The sequence below is a fragment of the Syngnathoides biaculeatus genome, chromosome 20 (assembly GCF_019802595.1).
Source record: "Syngnathoides biaculeatus isolate LvHL_M chromosome 20, ASM1980259v1, whole genome shotgun sequence".
NCBI lineage: Eukaryota > Metazoa > Chordata > Actinopteri > Syngnathiformes > Syngnathidae > Syngnathoides > Syngnathoides biaculeatus.
Window position 1 is genome coordinate 2,439,708 of NC_084659.1, and position 19,764 is coordinate 2,459,471.

The 19,764-nt window shown below is 41.6% G+C and overlaps 1 protein-coding gene across 10 annotated transcripts in view; it reads right to left on the reverse strand.

The window, feature by feature from the left end:
• Window positions 1-19,764, reverse strand: part of LOC133493633 (gastrula zinc finger protein XlCGF17.1-like) — a 64,219-nt gene that overhangs the window by 36,493 nt on the left and 7,962 nt on the right. For 2 of the 10 annotated variants that reach the window (XR_009793067.1, XM_061807242.1), the window contains exons 2-4: window positions 18,671-18,792; window positions 13,395-13,546; window positions 3,800-4,198 (exon numbers count right to left, since the gene is read on the reverse strand). Coding sequence is in view for 9 of the 10 variants with exons in the window: in XM_061807242.1 (XP_061663226.1) it covers window positions 3,800-4,198; window positions 13,395-13,546; window positions 18,671-18,717 (598 nt within the window). In the remaining variant the exon portion in view is untranslated. Of the gene's footprint in view, window positions 1-1,707; window positions 4,199-13,394; window positions 13,547-18,670; window positions 18,793-19,764 lie in introns of those variants that run through there. The other 8 variants (XM_061807233.1, XM_061807234.1, XM_061807236.1 and 5 more) reach the window with 7 other exon arrangements.

Consider the following 19,764-nt stretch of genomic DNA (forward strand, 5'->3'; position numbering starts at 1 on the left):
ATTTTCCTGTATGTTTTGAGTGCTTTGATTTTAAAGTTCGTATGCCCAGATGTGTTTTTATTTCCATGACAGAACAGGAAGTTGTTTTGTTGGGTAATGGTGAAGGCGTGAAGAGCTAAAAGAGATATACAGAGAAAATTGTTCAAGATGATGATGATTAAATTATTGGCTAAGAAAGGAGACAAGAAGGGAGAGAAGCTCTCACGGTGATCATAGGAATGACAGATACAGTATTCAAGGCCATTTGACCATCAGTATTCTGGACCTGAATTTCAACCAAGCTGCGAGAACACCCTACTAAATTTTTGATTTTTCAGTGTGTTAAATCGATCATAATTTGGGGATACTGCTGTGGTAATGTGAGTTTGCGACGGTATATGATAGCAATGTCAAGTATCAATCATACCAACTTGAACAAAGCGATGAAACTCAAGCAAGACTTTTTTTCTTTCCCCTTAAAACTGGTCGAATTCGAGGTCGCAAAATTAGTATGTAGTAGTGACTTTATGGAAAATACTGCCACTTGAATAAATTGCTTTTTCCACCCCAAATATGAAGTTAATTTGGTCTCCACTTCTGCCACTGATGTTAGAAAAAGATTTTGCCAATGAAAGGGGGCAAGTGTTCAAGTGCAATTCATAACTGTCAAAACTGATTGATGGTGTTGAAAATGATTGACAATTTCATTGTCTTCAGCGAAAAACAAAGCAATTTGTAGACGAATTATGGACCATGTAACGTACTTGCTCATTTCAGTTCTGGATTTTTAAAAAAAAAATTTTTTTTACTGGTTTGGTGCACACACGGATCGCTGTAAATAGTAACCAGGAAGTTTTGTGTGCTCAGAGCCAACAAAGCGAGAATAACAGCGAGTTGCTGCTCTGTGCTATTACTACTCCCGCTGTTAAGTAAACAAAAAAAAAAATAATGTACAATGTTCAAGCTTTTGAGCCAGAATGCACACAGGCGGAAGTCGATGTGTCGGGAGGAGCGTGGTGTTGACGACAACAATAACAGTGACATTCTATGGACCACGGAGATTTGATGCTTTTGTGAGGAGTTGGTTTCAATGTAGAGATTATACAAGCAGGCATGGCCAGACTTTTTTTGCCTTCCTCAAATTGTACTTTTGAAGCACTCAGTTTCTCGCGTTCGATCAGCAGCGGGGATGGGGGGCAGGGTGGTTTGCATGCGTGCATTGTCATAAATAGTAACCGGGAAGTGTTGTGTGCTTACATGTATACATACATCCATCTATTTTCTTATCCGCACGATAGTCGCAGGGATGCTGGAGCCTATCCCAGTTGTCAACAGGTAGGAGGCAAGTTTACACACACGCAGACACGGGGAGAACATGCAAACACCACACATGGAAGTCCAGGATTGAACAGCCACGCCTCATAACGTTGTTGCTTATACAGTATTAGCATGAGAGGCAATAACTCAGCAGCTAATAACCAGTAATGATTAAATGTGTGCAAATTCCCCCGCTGATGAATGAGCCTCAACTGTGACAGCCACAGCTTTATCCTATTAGGTTGACTCCACGGAAGGTTAAAGGACTCATTTGGGTGCATGTTCTCAGTTTTGGTGGAGAACAAATCGGCGTCTTGGCTTAGCTAGAACGAGTTGTCTGTAATGCTAAGCACCGGAGACGTCAGGGGCGGGCCAAGGATGTTTCTTCCGTGTTTGGCTCTCAAAGCAGGCACATGTCCAGATTTTGCTTAGATTTCAAATGTGTTTTTTATTTTCAATTTTTATTTTCAATTAATGTCCAAAATATATGTAATAATAATATAACTTAACATTGGAGGGTTTGTTGTACATATGAATTTTGGGGAGAGTCTTCCTTTAAGGTTACCATGAAAAGTCAATACTTCTTTACAGTATACTTCAATGAATCAGACTTATTTGATCAAGACATGACTAAATGATTGGAAAACAAAACATGCATTACTTTTTAACATTTGTCCACAGGAGGCTTTTAGAAACGACAAAGACAACGTGAAGATGAAGATGAACTGGGGAGGTCAAATACACAAACATTTTTCTCCTTAATCTGTATAATAGTCATTATTTTTGTTGTGAAACGTTTAAACTTTTAATGAAAGCTTGACAGAGAATCCTTGGCCAAAAACTGAGAAGCAAAAGCTTTGTCTCCAATGTGTTTTCATATATTATTTGCTTTTACAAGCAAAACCTTTCCCACAATGACAACATTTCCATCATTTATCTGTCAGTGTGACATGCCATCTCACCTATGGACTAGTCACTATTTGATCGTCACGATCTGATTATGGAGCTAAGGGGCCTTCTGCTTGTTATCCCCCATAGGCCCGCAGCTTTGCAGTTTTTTTTCCCCCACATCGGCCTTGTCACTTGGGCCATGTTTTGCATTTTTTTTGGGGAGGTTTTCCAATGGATTAAAGACATTTCTTTTATTCTTAATGGAGGAAAAATATACTAGATGATATAAATAGATAATAGATAATACACAAATCAAGTCAACCTCATTGTTGAAAGAGGAGTATTTCATTCAGGAGCCCAAATACAGTACAATTTTAACCAAAGGTCCATGTTTCTTGATAGTCTTCAATTATTTGATGCCGACATCACTAAAACACTGAACAAAATGCATACATTGCTCGACGGAAGTATAGGTTTCTCATGGCTCATATTTCACAAATAATAATTTGATGGTTTTCTTTTTTCCCCTCAAGTTATCAGGACATGGAGCAATTGGAAAAAGAATTACTCCATTTCAAATCACTTCTTCATGACCAAAATTGAAAACTAAAAAGTGCTGGCATAGCTGGTATGGGAAAATTTATAGACTGTACTACGCTATATGTATGAATGTTGATTTTTCTAAATCAGTGACAGTAATTGTGTTTTTAAAATTTCACATATGCATTAAAAGCTTCTTGGTCACTGCTATTCTCACCAGCACATTTGTGTGTCTGAGCCTAATTCTTAAGAGAAAATCTTTGACCAAAAACTTAGTAGGAAAAAGGTTTCTCACCAGTGTGTGTTCTTGTGTGTCTTTTTAAGTTTGTCTTGTCAGAGAATCTTTGACCACAAAATAAGCAAGAAAAAGGTTTCTCACCAGTGTGTGTTCTTGCGTGTATTTTTAAGTATTCCTTTGTTGAGAAGCTTTGACCACAAACTAAGCAGGAAAAAGGTTTCTCACCAGTGTGTGTTCTTGTGTGTCTTTTTAAACTTTCCTTCAAAGAGAATCTTTGACCACAAACTGAACAGGAAAAAGGTTTTTCCCCAGTGTGTGTTCTTGTGTGTCTTTTTAAACTTTCCTTCAAAGAGAATCTTTGACCGCAAACTGAACAGGAAACAGGTTTTTCACCAGTGTGTGTTCTTGTGTGTCTTTTTAAGTTGGTCTTGTCAGAGAATCTTTGACCACAAACTAAGCAGGAGAAAGGTTTTTCACCAGTGTGCATTCTTGTGTGTAGTACTACGTTTCCCTTCTGAGAGAATATTTGACCACAAACTGAGCAGGAAAACGGCTTCTCACCAGTGTGTGTTCTTGTGTGTGTTTTTAAGTTTCTCTTGTCAGAGAATCTTTGACCACAAACTGCGCAGGAAAAAGGCTTCTCACCAGTGTGGGTTCTTGTGTGTCTTTTTAAACTTTCCTTCAAAGAGAATCTTTGGCCACAAACTAAACAGGCAAAATCTTTCTGTCCTGTGTGTACTTTCAGGTGTTGTTTCATTTTGCTCTTATCAGCAAACATTTTCCCACACTGAGAAGATTTCCATCGTTTGTTTTCTGTGTGACACATCAAATCACCTTTACACTGTTCATTATCATCAGCGTTAGGAGAGTCTGATGTCATGTCACCATGATCATATAGTGGCGCCATGAGTCTGTCTGGTCTTGATCCTCCATCATGGTTTTCATCACTTTCTGTTGTCATGTGTTGACTTGAGCTGCTGCGTAGAAGCTCCGCCCCTCTGCTCTCCTCACTTTGACCTTCATCTTCACTCTTCAAAGGGACACAAGTCGATGGAAACTTGGTGATATCCTCCTCCTCCTGTTTGATATGGAGTCGCTCTTTTTCATCCTCTTTTTTAATCGAAATCGGCTCCTCTTCCTCTTTGATGTGTTGCACCTCTTCGTCCTCCATTTCCTCTTTAATATGAAGGTGGTCAGGCGCCGACCACTTAGTATGAAGTTCTTCAGTGATGTCTGCAAGACAAAGAAAGAACCACACATAGCTTGGTAAATCTTTTTTCGTATGACTTTGATGTTGTGTATTATGGTTTAAAATTATGTTTAAGGTTAATGTGAAAGCCAGAGGAGATGGATATCTTGCAAATAGTAAAATTAGGCATGCCAACTGTCCAAATAGGTTGCCATGCCACGTATAGCAATGGTGCAAATTGATAGTAATTGATTTGTGTGGCTAGGGTTCATGTGTTGAGCTGAGCCCTTGAACCAACTCTCAATTTGAACATCAGATGTCGCCAAACCAACTTATAATTTTATCGGATTGCCCACACGGCAAAGGTCTCTCTAATAAACTAAGCCTTCCCACTTAGCATCTCACCGCTTTACATACATATGCCAAAGTCAGTAACCTTAAAAACCCAATTGTTTTCATATCTTTGTATTCACATCTTTGTTTTTGACATAAAGACATAAAATTTGATAAAATGAATTTCAGCAGCTGTTCACACCCCGCAGTTTGCAACGGCGAAGCAAAGCTGCCTGCAAGTGACAAACAGGATGTTTGCAGCATCGCTGGGTTGCCGAACATGAAGCCTGTGACACCCTTGAGTTACCATACAGGAAGTTTTCAAGCAACTGATCTTATTTTTTTATTACTGTTTTTCCATTCAACCTCTAGTGAAGAATATGATGTTTTGAAACTTTGTGAAAAGAATATAACCTGTGTATGACTGTCCCTCTCAGACAAGGCAACACACGATGTGCGACGAACGAGAACGAGCCTGACGAATGCATGAGAGAATTGTATTCACAAGAATGTTGATACACTTACTGCTATTGCTTAAGAACTAGAGTGAAATTAAAAGCAAGATAGTGGTTATATCTACAGGAAGCACCTGTTGGCCGTTGATGTAAAGGGAAGTGACAGTTGAGTTTGGGGGCGCCTCCCCCTATTTTGAGTGAGCTAAGAGGGGCGTGACAAGACAACCCAGGGATGGCAAAAGGGGCCTGATAGAATAACAAAGGGGGTCCTTCCCACTGGGCGTATAAGGAGCCAAAACCTACCAGAATGTTCCACCCAAAAGCTATAAAAACCTTGGATACCGAAGTCCGAGGCTCTTTGTTCATTTCATGCTGACAAGGAGACGGGCCTTTCTGCAGGGAGTAATAGTCGTGTGGCAAGCGGGCGGGGAGAAGTCTTTGAGCTTGGGATGCTTATTTTTGACCTCTTCATTTACGATTGGGCCCGAATCAAACAACTACTATAATAAGGTAATGGCAGGGTAATACCAGCGATATTACGTGGTTACCTAAGAAGGGCAAGTTGGCTTGACAATTTAGCCTTAATCCTAAAATTCCTTATTACTAAATTAGGCTCCGAGCTTCGTAGGACTTGATCACCCCTAAAGGGCTCACTCAAAATTTTATACTTTCCCAAATTTCTACTGCTTTTGAATGCTTTTAACCTTACTTCATTTTTATTACTTTTTACTACTTTTATCATTTATCTCATCCTACTTACCATCAGTATCATCATATTAATAATTTTTCCTTTTATTGATTTATGTTCAATTAACATCGAATTTGCCTTAACATTGCAATGGTAACCCCGCGACTGGCGGGAGTAACTGTCAAGTAATGAATGTTATCTGAACAATTTTTATCATTTTAGCAAATACTTAAACTTCCATTTTCATCTATCATTGTCATTCTTATGAGTTGTCCCATCTTTACCATTTAACCTCATTAAAGATCGATCGTCAACGACATTAACATCTAGTCGTAAATTCCATTTTAATCAGTCACCCATTGATAAACTCCGGCTTAATATAAAAACAAATCCGTACGATCCTAACAAGGATTGTTAAATTCACTAGGTCAATGACAAGCGCAATCGATTCATAAGAGATGAAGCTGCTGTAAAAGCGGAGCAATCACTATGTCACCCTTTTACTCTGTAAGGTTACTCAATAAGGGTTGATAGGTGAGGCCAGAGATTGGCTCTGCAAAACTAAAGGCAGTTAGTTCACCTTGGCGAATTAATCTCGACACCGACTTAAGAAGCTCCCGTCCCCCTGCACGTTCGGTGTTAAAGTTGGCTGGGGTAAAGGGTTAGCTTAACCCTTTAAATGGAGAGTCGGTCAGGACAATTCTCACGATTAGTCCTGCGGATAAGCGGAATCTGACATGTGGCGCACAAAGTGGGGGCATTGATCAATTTATTGTAAAAAATCGGGATCCAAAAAAAAACAAAAAAAAAACAGAGTTGACGCTTTTTTAAGTTTTGGGCACAGGGCTTAGGAAGCGGTACTCGCTGATAAATTGTCATGTCAGACGACCCTGAGCGGGTGCGAAATAAGTCTCTTTGAAGAATATTGTTTCTTGGAAAAGAACTCTTAGTTACGGGTCTGGAGTATCTGTAGCGAAGGAGATAGTACTATTTTGTGTCTAAGAAACTGTGAAGAAACTCCCCCTCTAAAAACTCACACGCGAGAGTGAGTGTGAGACCCCATGTAAAGTAAATGGGCTTAATCGTCGACCTGCTGCTCTGGTCGACTGTGAAGCTACTGATAGTGAGCTTGTTGGAGCGTGCTGCAAGGCGCTCAGTAGAGGGAGGGGCAGAGTCGAGGGATGGACAAAGTCCCTGGCTAAGGAACAGCAGGACTTTTAGTCAAACTGTTAGAGAGACAGAACGACTAACTGAATACCAGAACACAGAAAATGGGGACTATAGTCAGGACACTCATTAGATTCAGTGACAGTCTCACAAAAGCTGAGTAATGATAAACTATGTGTTAAGGTATTTAGGCTTCCCAAGTTGGGTACGGATACCTGTTATCATTATAGGTTATAGTAAATTTCCATTTTTAGCTACTTGACCATACTCCCCGTTGTCTTACTACGGCTTACCCCTTGAAGTTTATCGCCCTTTTTCTCTGATAGCAGATACCCTAACTTCAGCAGCCGAGTTGGACATCCCCATGTCCACATCCCCAATGCCCTTTCTTTTAACCTTTTTGAACAAATTTCGAGTTTTTCCCTTTTTGATGGATTTTTTTTTCCCGAAAGAGGACTTTGTGGGATTTTCCCCTTTTTTGGACAATTAATTTGATTTTTAAAGTTTTTCTTTTCTTTAATTTCTTTTAAAGTTGATTTTTGAGTTTTTTTGTGTGACTGCCCAAAGTTTAGGGACTGACTAAAGGGTCGTGGGTATAAACACCCGGGGATGTCCGCTCCCATCGGGAGTAGAAGTTTGGCATCCAACCCGAAGGTCAGACCCTTTGAGTTTTCCCTAAGGTGATGAGCCGTACTATTTTATTTTATTATTTTTCTGGATGAATGATTTGATTTTTTTTCAATTTTTTCTTTTGAATGAATGTCCAAAAGTTCGGGAGATCTAAAACTGACCAAGGGTCGTGAGTATAAACACCCGGGCGGGGATGTCCGCTCCCATTGGGAGTAGAAGGTTGGCGTACAACCCGAAGTCAGGCACTTCGCATTTCTCCCGAAACTGAAGAACCATACTTAGAAAATAGATTTGTTGATTTTTCCCCTTTTTCACTGGATTAATTTGATTTTTCTCACAAAAGGATTAAATTAGATTTTGCTTTTCTTCAAATGAGACTGGACATTGATTGAATCAAACTGGGGCCGTTCCTGAGTACAGTAAGAAACCATCCCACTGTTTAGTAGAAAATATTAGCCAGTAGGACAGGCAAAGCATTGGCAGCTGGTTATTTTAAGACTTAGAAGCGACGCAAGAGAAGCGGCGCTGAGTAACCAGGAGCTGTAGTACGAGCCTATGACCCTATGCGCTATGGGGGATTTCAGAAATTGGCAGCTCCACTCCTACAACGATAGCGGGCTACGGCCAGGGTAATACGTGAAGAAAAACAAGATGGGCTTCAGTAATACGTCAAGAAAAGGCAGACGGGCTTCAGTAAGACGTCAAGATAAGCAAAGCAGGCTTTAGTAATACGCTACTGACCACTAGAAAAATGCTTATGAAGAAGGGAGAAGACAAGCTCCCGGGGCCCCTCAGAAGAAGGAGAGGCAGCGGCGGTGTCAGAGACCCGACCTCTAAGACAACATGAAATACCATTAAGACTCGTGCTATTCAACGGAGGCCTAGAAGAATGGCCGCCCGAAGTGAGAAGGATGGTAGAAACAGAGAATCCATCCATTTGACCCGTGGAACTCTCATCAAGGGTGGAGAGAGCCGTGAAGGAACTGGGATAACGACGATAATAGTAGATCACCCTGGAGGTGACAACAATCGAAGAGAACCTCCCCAATGGCTCGAGTGGTGGATCAAGACGATGGAAAGATACAATATAGTCGAACAGATTAGTACTGGCGTTATGTGGGAGCCAATAGTGAAGATGCTAGCCAAGGAGGCTGACGTAAAATGTAAACTGGTGGATAGTGAAAGGGCAAAGGCAGTGTCCAGATATCAAGAACACCAAGATTACATCCAGAGGATAAAAGCTGAGGACGGGGAACAAGGCGGACCTAGTGGGCTGAGGAGAGGAGCAAGAAGCCCTGGAAGAGTGACGGTAACCTTCAGTCCTTTCACCTCTACTCCCAGATCGATGTGTGGCTCCTATTGAGGGTCACCTCCACCAACCCCCTGACCCGAACCGAAGGGAGACCCGACACGATCGCCTAGTGAAGCAAGGGAACCAGTAGGGTACCCGTCAGCACCAGAAGATGCAAGTGGAAACGAGAGTGAGCAAGAGGAAGGAGACTGGGTGTGTGTACCACCACAGACCGAACCTGAGGCTGATGTGAGAGACGAGGATTTGGACTCAGTGACCTTGGAGGCAGTTCCTAAAGACCGACCTCCCAAAGTTGTTATGAGACCGAGGAACAAGAAGAAAAAAAAAAAGAAAATGTAAAATATCCTTTTCGGCTTGTCCAGTTAGGGGTTGCCACAGCGAGTCATTTTTTTCCATCTAAGCCCATGTCCTGCATCATCCTCGCTGACACCAACTGTCCTCATGTCTTCCCAACACAACATCCATCAACCTTCTCATTGGTCTTCCTCTCGCTCTTTTGCCTGGGAGCTCCATCCTCAGCACCCTTCTATCAAGATACTCACTCTCTCGCCTCTGGACATGTCCTAACCATCGAAGTATACTTTCTCGAACCTTGTCTCCAAAACATCCAACTTTGGCTGTCCCTCTAATGAGCTCATCTCTAACCCTATCCAACCTGCTCATTCCTAGAGAGAACCTCAACATCTTTATTTCTGCCACCTCCAGTTTTGCTTCCTGTTGTCTCTTCAGTGCTACGTCACTCACCCGTACATAATAGCCGGCCTCACTGTTGTTTTATAAACGTTGCCCTTCATCCAAGCAGAGACTCTTCTGTCACATAATACAGAAGATACCTTCCGCCAGCTGTTCCAACCTGCTTGGACCCGATTCTTCACTTCCTTACCACACTCACCATTGCTCTGGATTTTTGAACCGAAGTATTTGTCCACCCTCGCTATCTCTTCTCCTTGGTGCCATACTCTTCCCCCCTCCATCCCTCTCATTCACACACAAATATTATGTTTTACTTCAGCTAACATATTATTCACACCAGACTCACGCATGCATAACACAGTTTCTCTCTGTATTCTGTCACAGGCTTTCCCTATATCCACAAAGACACGATGCAGCTCCTTCCGTTCCTCTCCGTATTTTTCCACTAGGATCATCAAGGCAAATAATGTAACTGATGGTACTCTTTCTAGGCATGAAGCCATACTGTTGCTCGCAGATACTTCTGTCCTGAGTCTAGCCTCCACTACTCTTTCCCATAACTTCCTTTTATGTGGCTCATCAACTTTATTCCTCTATAGTTTCCAAAGCTGTCAAAATCCCCTTTGTTCTTAAATATGGGAACTAGCACACTTTTCCTCCATTCTTAAGACATCATCTCGCCCCCTAGTATTCTGTTAAATAAATTGGTCAAAAACTCTACAGCCACCTCTCGAAATTCCTTCTATACCTCCACCGGTATGTCATCAGGACCAACTGCTTTTCCATTTTTCATCCTTTGTAGTGCCTTTTTAACTTTCCCCGTACTTATCATGCAGGAGATAGGCTATGATGGCCACTTGCTGGTCCTTCACACTTGCCTCTTCTACTCTTCCTTCTCTTATTTTCTTCATTCATCAAATTCCCAAAGTATTCTTGCCATCGATTTACCACACTACTGGCACCAGTCAACAGAATTTCCATCTCTATCCTTAATCACCCTTACCTGCTGCACATCCTTCCCATCTCCATCCCTCTGTCTGGCCAACCTGGAAAGATACTTTTCTCCTTCTTTCATATCCAACAGGGTGTACATGCCATCATATGCCTCTTGTTCAGCCTTCGCCACATCTACCATTGCTCTCGATGTATTTCTGTCGCCTCTTCGTAGTCCTCTCAGTGTCCTACTTCTTCGCTTTTTTTTCTTGGATGACTTCCTGTAGTTTGGGGTACCAGCACCAAGTCTCCTTCTCCCCTGTCCTACCAGACGATACACCAAGTAGAGTCTCTCTCTCTCTCTCTCTCTAGATCTCTCTCTCTCTCTAGATCTCTCTCTCTCTCTCTCTCCTCTCTCTCTCTCTATCTCTCTCTCTCTCTCTCTCTTCTCTCTCTCTCTCTCTCTCTCTCTCTTCTCTCTCTCTCTCTCTCTCTCTCTCTCCTCTCTCTCTCTCTCTCTCTCTCTCTCTCTCTCTCTCTCTCTCTCTCTCTCTCTCTCTCTCTCTCTCTCTCTCTCACATCACCCTGGCTGTAGTTGTATGTACAGTCTTCCGGGAGCTCCATCTGTCAATCAAGAGCCTATCCCACCTCTTTCTGAACGGCTGCACAACCTTATCCAAATGTCCATTACCATTGGCACCAATCACAACTCTCTGTGTCTGGAATGCTGAGAACTACTTCATCTAGTTCCTGCCAGAATTTCCCTTTCAAATCTAGTTCCCATCCTACCTATGGGGCATACCCACTAATCACATTATACATAACACCCTCAATTTCACATTTCAGCCTCATCGCTCAATCTGATACTCTTTTCACCGCCAAGATATTCTTAACCAGGTCTTTCTTTAAAATAACCCCTCCTCTATTTCTCTTCCCATCTTGTTTTTTTTAACTACAATAGTTAATTTATCAGCGCAAATGAGGAACAACATGGTGAGTGGGTACAGTCTCACTACTGGATTTGTACTCTTCCCTGAAAGAGGAGAACTTCCCACACATGAGAAGGCATGCTCAGAAAAGTCTAGTCTTCCTTGAATCAATTTACATTAGACTTTCCAGCAATTTAATTAATGATATCGGTCACGGACAATCATGAGCATTTTATGCCAAATGATTGATCGGGTTTATTGTCACAATCATGGGTCGTTGACACTTATCTTTTACCTGTTCCAAATGAAGAAGACGACATCTTGCACATCTGTGACTCTGATAAGGAATAGTTCCAATAAACAGAAATGTCTCTTGTTCTTTGTTTTTATTCGTTTATCATTTTTTCTCTGCTCTGAATGTCATACCAGAGCAGCACCGTATGCCGGAGAAATATTGTGTATTTTTAGACAGTCTTTGAAATATCGTTAATATATTTATTATGGGCTTGCAACAAAGCCAAAGTATCATCCTCGCTCCGAAGAGTCTTGTTCACAGGATGAGCTCCTTACACACAGATGCAACAGTATCTTCCTAGAACTGGCCAAAGACAACTCCATTATAAACAAAGAATGTGCCAAATCATCACCAAAGTATGTGCCACATCATAATCAAAGAATCTGCCTTTGTGCATTTCATCTGCTCACCTCTCCTTTTGACCTTGTGTGTTTTTGAATAAAGAAGGAGTACGCGAGAGGCTGATTCAGAACGTGTTTGGAGACTGTAACTGGCCGGTCTCTCACATCCTCCTGATCAGAAGAAAGACGGCTTCTTGTCCGTTATTTGTGCAATTATTCCAGCAAGTTAGGTGATAAACCTAACACTTAGCCAATAAAGCTGATTCTGATGATTCACCGATCTGATCAATGTTTATATATTTTTTTCATTTGTAGGATCTTTTTTTTTTTTAATTTAGTATTTTTTTCATTTCTTTTATGTTTTAAGGCCGTTAAACCCCTAACCACACAATATAAACATTTCTGAGACAGGCATAAGCAGTTGCTCTCATTTCTCATTTAAAAAAAAATACACTATTTATATACATACACTATATATATACTTATATATACACATTTGTTTTCTTGAATGAAACCAAAGATCAAAAACTTGTTTGAGGCCAAAACATTTGTGAGAAATAAATTACTGAACACCCCTCTATCCATTTATTTCCGCTTTATCTAGGACCAGGAATAATCGGTTTCCTCTAAAATGATAAAGAATAAAATGTTGATAAATTACGAAATCTATTTTAATGACCAATCTATGAAGTTGGACACAAAAGAAATTATTAATAGGGACTGGCCATTCTTTTCCTCCTGGCGCAACTCTGTTGTCGGGTCTTTTTCAGATGAAGCACCTTGTTGCAGGTGTGTGTTTGCGAGTGAAAAACAACTATGGGTCATTGTCACCGAACTTTGTTTTCTTTTGAGTGAGACTGTTCTCAAACAGACATGCAAGCTTCGATTATGTTTGAGAACTGCGTAGGACGCCTACTTGGGGTAGGTAACCGCTCCTCCATGGGAGGTACATTAAGTAGATAAAGCAACCTGTTTTGATTCAAGATTTGTACAACTTTTCAAGTCTCCAGCCTTTGTCAACATGTTCAACGGCTACGTTTTTACAGTGTTCCCTTGGTACAACCTGGTTCTCTTTACACGGTCTTGCTACTACATTTATTTTGTGTGTGTGTGTAATTTTTTTAACAGTGTATGAATGGGCATTGCGTTCTGTATCCTAATGCGCGAAGGGAAGCCGCGCATCGCATGGTGGATCCCGATTGGCTCAGGGACTGTTGACCATTGTCACCCGCCCTAAGTATTAGATTGCCGCACAGGGGGGCCAAGCTGCTTTTCTCACAAGGGTCGCGGGAGTGCTGAAGCCGATCCCAGCTGACTTCAGGCGAATGGCAATATACACACTTAATTTGTCGTCAGTCAGTCACAGGGTGGTATGTTAATAACGTTATGTAAAACGCATCATCAAATGGGGGCCATAAATAAGAACATCATTAAAATTCGAATGCATGCAATAAATGAACCAACCTGCTCTACGTAGGACAATTTGAGGCTGCAGATTGAACACAGTGTCCAGTAGTTGATGTTGTGGCTCCTCCTCCTCTTTTGGTCCACAAACTTCTTCCTTGTACTCCCCTGACATTCTGGCACACATTTTCACATGCCCATCACAACACTTTCTGCGGTACATAAGAGGGATGAGAAAACCAAGTGAAAATTGGACATCTTAATTATATCAAGATTCAGATTTGGATGAGTGAAATCCATCCATTTCCTGACTCGCTTATCCTCACAAGGTTGGCGGTGGTACTTGAGCTTATCCCAGCTACCTTTGTGCAGGGGGCAGGGTACACCCTGAATTGCTTGCCAGCCAAATCGCAGGGCACATATATAAACAAACAACCATTCGCACTCATATTCACACCTATGGGTAATTAAGAGTCTTCAATTAACCTACCATGCATGTTTTTAGTAGACTTTACCCCAACTGGATCAGCATGATTGATCGGCTCTACAAAAGACATTTACTCCTCATTGCAGTCTCAGACAGTATATCTGGATCCAAAAGCTAGTTTATTTTCATATAATACAATTTATTTGACTTTACAGTTGGGGCAATCCACACGTGTAGTTCTCGCCACATTAACAAGTGTATCAAATCGCATTTCAGTTGACTAGATAAAAGCCCACTCATGGTTTAAAAAAAAAAAAAAAAGGATGCAGTGGTATCGTAAAACAAGATTTTCTTGCAGTAGTCTGACAGTGCAATGATTAAAGAGCAAATTTGTCTTGCATTCTGATCATATGCATTGCGTGCTGTCGCTTTGCCGCCTCGTCTCTCCCATTGTGCCGACTTTATTGGCAATCAGATATCGAAAGGACTCCGTCAAAAGACAAGGAAAAAAACTATGAATACTACGATATAAAAATACTGTAATTTCAGAAGCTGATATTTTGGGAAAAAAACTATGAATACTACGATATAAAAATACTGTAATTTCAGAAGCTGATATATTGGGAAAAAAAACTGAATACTACGATATAAAAATACTGTAATTTCAGAAGCTGATATATTGAGCACGACGGCAAAGTGGAGGATGGGTAGATGTCTTTCTTTGTCAATTACATCATCAAATGATGTTAGCTGAACCGATAAAATCGTTGTAAAGGCTCATATTTCACAGTTTTTTCAAGTCTTTTGATGATGTACTATAAATATCTGACTGTTGAAAAAAAGAAAAGTGTCGGCGACATGGGAAAGACGAGGCGGCTGACAGACTGACTCAAGTTTCAGTGTGGGAAGTTACTTAATTATGATAAAGTAATTTAATTACATTAAATTCTGTCTCATAATGTTGATTCAACCTGAAAAACAGAGTAAATCCAAAACTTTTGGAGCCATTTAAATACCTTTTTATTGAAAAATCTTATGACATACCAACAAACAAGAATGTCACAAAAATGATCTCCATTAATTGCTGTAAATACTTACTGCCATTAACCCATTAATTTGTTCCTTATGCCACATTGCCTCATAGGCATAAGTAGATGCAATGTTTATTGTAAATAAATATATTTTTGAGCAATTAAAGGAAAGCTCCGGTCAGTGCTTACCTCGATGAAATGCTGAATATCTTGTTAATCCATTATAAATATCAGCAGATCCAGAAAAATTCTAGTAAAAAATTGCAAATACTAACTTTAATGCGCTCTTTTATCCAAGTAACCACATTTTAGTATCTTCTTCTTTTCCTTTTGGCTTGTCCCATTAGGGGTCACCACAGCATATCATCTTTTTCCATCGTAGCCTATCTCCTGCATCTTCCCCTCTAACCCCACCTGCCATCATGTCTTCCCTCACAACATCCATCAACCTTCTCTTTGGTCTTCCTCTCGCTCTTTTACCTGGCAGCTCCAGCCTCAGCACCCTTTTCCCAATATATTCACTCTTTCGCCTCTAAACATGTCCAAATCATCGAAGTGTGCTCTCTCGAACCTTGTCTCCAAAACATCCAACTTTGGCTGTCCCTTCAATGAGCTCATTTCTAATCCTATCCAACTTGCTCACTCCGAACGAGAACCTCAACATTTTCATTTCTGCGACCTCAAGTTCTGCTTCCTGTTGTTTCTTCAGTGACACCATCTCTCATCCGTACATCATGGCCGGCCTCACCACTGTTTTATAAACTTTGCCCTTTATCCTAGCGGAGACTCTTCTGTCACATAACACACCAGACATCTTCCCCCAGCTGTTCCAACCTGATTGGACCCGTTTCTTCACGTCATTCCGAATCCTTACCACACTCACCATTGCTCTGAATTGTTGACCTTAAATATTCGAAGTCGTCCACCCGTGCTATCTCTTCTCCCTGTAACCTCACTTTTCCCTCTCCACTCCTCTCATTCACGCCCATATATTCTGTTTTACTTCAGCTAATCTTCATTCCTCTCCTTTCCAGTGCGTGTCTCCATCTTTCTAATTGTTCCTCCACCTGCTCCCTGCTTTCACTGCATATCACAATATCATCTGCGAATATCATGGTCCAAGGGGATTCCAGTCTAACCTCGTCTGTCAGCCTATCCATTACTACTACAAACAGGGAGGGGCTCAGAGCTGATCCCTGATGCAGTACCACCTCCACATTAAATTCTTCTGACACACTGACGGCACACGTCACCATTGTTCTCCTGCCACCATACATGTCCTGTACTATTCTAACATATTTCTCTGCCAGACCAGACTTATGCATGCAGTACCACAGTTCCTCTCTTGGTACTCTGTCACAGGCTTTCTCTAGATCCACAAAGACACAAAGTAGTCTCTATACTTTTCCACTAGCATCCTCACGGCGTATAATGGACCTGTGGTACTCTTTCAAGGCATGAAACCATACTGTTGCTCGCAGATACTTACTTCTGTCCTGAGTTTAGCCTCCACTACTCTTTCCCATAACTTCATTGTGTGGCTCATCAACTTTATTCCTCTATAATTCCCACAGCTCTGAACATCGCCTTTGTTCTAAAAAATGGGAGCTAGTACGCTTTTCCTCCATTCATCAGGCATCTTTTCGCCTGCTAGTGCTCTGTTGAATAAGTTGGTCAAAAACTCCACAGCCATCTCTCCAAATTGCTTTCATACCTCCACCGGCATGTCATCAGGACCAACTGCCTCTCCATTTTTCATCCTTTGTAGTGCCATTCTAACTTCCCCCTGACTAATCATTGCTACTTCTTGGTCCTTCACACTTGCCTCTTCTACTCTTCCTTCTCTCTCATTTTCTTCATTCATCAACTTCTCGAAGTATTCTCTCCATCTATTGAGCACACTACTGGCACCAGTCAACACATTTCCATCTCTATCCTTAATCACCCTTACCTACTGCACATCCTTCCCATCTCTATCCCTCCGTTTGGTCAACCTGTAGAGATCCTTTTCTCCTTCTTTCATGTCCAACCTGGTTTCATGTCATCATGTGCCTCTTGTTTAGCCTTTGCCACCTCTACCTTTGCCCTATGTCGCATCTCAGTGTACTCCTTAGTCTTCTCAGTGTCCCACCTTTTCTTCGCTAATCTCTTTCCTTGTATGACTTCCTGTATTTTGGGGTTCCACCACCAAGTCTCCTTCTCCCCTTTCCTAACAGAAGACACACCAAGTACTCTCCTGCCACTCTCTCTGATCACCTTGGCTGTCGTAGTCCGGTCTTCCGGGAGCTTCTGCTGTCCATTTTAGGATCTTCATTTCTGCTACCTCCAGTTCTGCTTCCTGTTCTTTCTTCAGAGCCACCGTCTCTAACCCGTACATCTTGGCCGGCCTCACCACTGTTTGATAAACTTTGCCCTTCATCCTAGCGGAGACTCTTCTGTCACATAGAACAACAGACACCTTCCGCCAACTGTTCCATCCTGTTTAGACCTGTTTCTTCACTTCCTTACCACACTTGCCATTGCTCTGCATTGTTGACCCCAAGTATTTGAAGTCGTCCACCCTCCCTATCTCTTCTCCCTGGAGCCTCACTCTTCCACCTCCACTACTGTCATTCATGCATATACTGTATATTCAGTTTTACTTCGGCTAATCTTCATTCCTCTCCTTTCCAGTGCAGACCTCCATCTTTCTAATTGTTCCACCACCTGCTCCCTTTTTTCATTGCAGATCACAATATCCTCTGCGAACATCATGGTCCAAGGGGATTCCAGTCTAACCTCGTCTGTCAGCCTAACCTAGTGTTTTGAGAAGATTTTTATTGACAATTACAAATTTTCAGGGGCGCTACCATTTTCGCGAGTCACATGACCTACGTGGACGGATGTGACGTGTAACGTGCCACATCAAAGGCCCAATTGCATTGTGCACAGCACTGATTTCTCGGATTTGTCCTCATCTGATGAAGAAATAGCAATAGCGGCTGATCAGGAAGACAAAGGAAGAATTCCATACAGATTTGAACCTGTGGCTGAAAATAAGGTTGAATATTTGGATGATTCTTTGGGCGGAATGACGCTGGAGTTGGATTACTCTGACCCCTACCCACGGGACGCAAGTGTGTGAACAAAAGCCCCGTGGAGCTCCGGGCCGGCAGCCGCAGATGGTTCTTCGGACGTGAATGACGTGGAGTCTGACGAGCGAGTTCTGGCGGCGGAGGACGTTAGCCAAAGCTCAGCTACAAAGGGCCCCGGAGCTCCGGGCCGGCAGCCGCGGATGGTTCTTCAGACAGGAATGACGCGGAGTCTGACGAGCAAGCTCCAGCGGCCGGCCGCGTGCCGAGCTTCGGCAGTGGTATTCTCATAGAAGTGTTAGTAGGGCATACTTATTTATCAAAGAATGATAAACCTCCAACTTCCCAGTGTGGCAATGTAGGGCACAGTATTTTAAATCAGTATTGTTTTGTCTTTGACAATCCGGGTGAGGCAATCATGTGCAAGTGTACCTACAATGAGCCATTGCTTGTTGTGGTCATTTTCATAGTATTGGATGTTCACATGCATGGAATAATTTTTCGTCATTCCATGTATAAACATCAGCAGCGTGGCACAAGATGGATCCCATTTTTCTTTTAACATTTCAACATTACACACAACCAAAAATGATTTTTGATTGATCCCAACCACTGAGAAGAGTCACAACAATGTAAATATGCTACCAGTATGTAGATTTCTATTTTCAAGCCCATTCTTTTTCTTGAACAGACACAATCTAATATTCACCAGAAAATCTTGATGTTGGTCTTTTCCATTAAAAGCCAATAAAGGCAAGTTAAAGCAAATGCTTTAACCCCCCCCAAAAAAAAAAAAAAAAAACTTACATCTTGAACTGCATCAGTCTTTGAGGATGCCCTTGCGGGTGGCACATGATCTGTGATTAAGTTTTTTGGAATGTGTGTGATCCTGAGAAATATTAGGTCCATATCTGGGTGCAATGATGCATCTGAAATAAAGTAGATGAAAATAGTTTAAATCTGTGTACTTTCAGAGTCAAATATTTAATACCCATAATTTAATTGAAATAATGCACAGCTAATGAATATCAATTGGAAATCAGTGGAATTATTTGAATAGATTCTTGAGGACTTCAGCTTTATTGTGATTCAAAAGACCATACAGCACATATGTAAAACAATATTGATGTGAGAGTTCAGTTGATATTTCTTCTAGTTTGACATATCAATTAAGGAATTCCTGCATGTGGTTGTCGTCTTTCTGGGATGGGCTACAGTAGAACAGTACGAGTACATACAGTCACACAAAAAGTTGATTTGTATATCTTCGCAGCACCTACATATCTTTGACAGCAATAGCATGCCTGCAGCATTTACAGTGAAAATCCGGAGGCAACATGGCACTTGAAGATTGACCAAGCCTCGGTTCATCCTCAATAATGGAAGGGTTGTCTATTTCATGGAGGCCAAGATCTTCTGTACAACGAGCAGCTGCTTGTTCTAGATCAGATGGCTTTTCATTTTTCAGTGAATGACCGGAGGGTTCGTTTTTTAAGCACACAAGCATATGTAGTAAATGAATGGGTAATTTAAGTAGCAATCCTTTATTTTCACTGACGTCACATTTTTTGCTTAATTACCCATACACCACTGCGCACCGCCATTTTACTTCCCTATATCCAGTTACACACCACAATGACGCATCGATTATCAACAACCAGTCTTTCAGCCAGAACAAGCTTTTTTTTCTCTCACTATCTCATCACGACTGCAGCCGAAGACAGAGAATTTAAAGGTTTACACGTAGTCACTTCTGTAATGATGGCAAACAGCGGTGTTTTGAAGGACCTGACTGCTGCGATCGGCAATGTAAATAGTGGACCGTACTACAACTCTCTGTCGGCTGAGAGCCGCAGGCAGTGTGACGAGAAGATCGCTGCCATTAAATGGGATCCTTATGA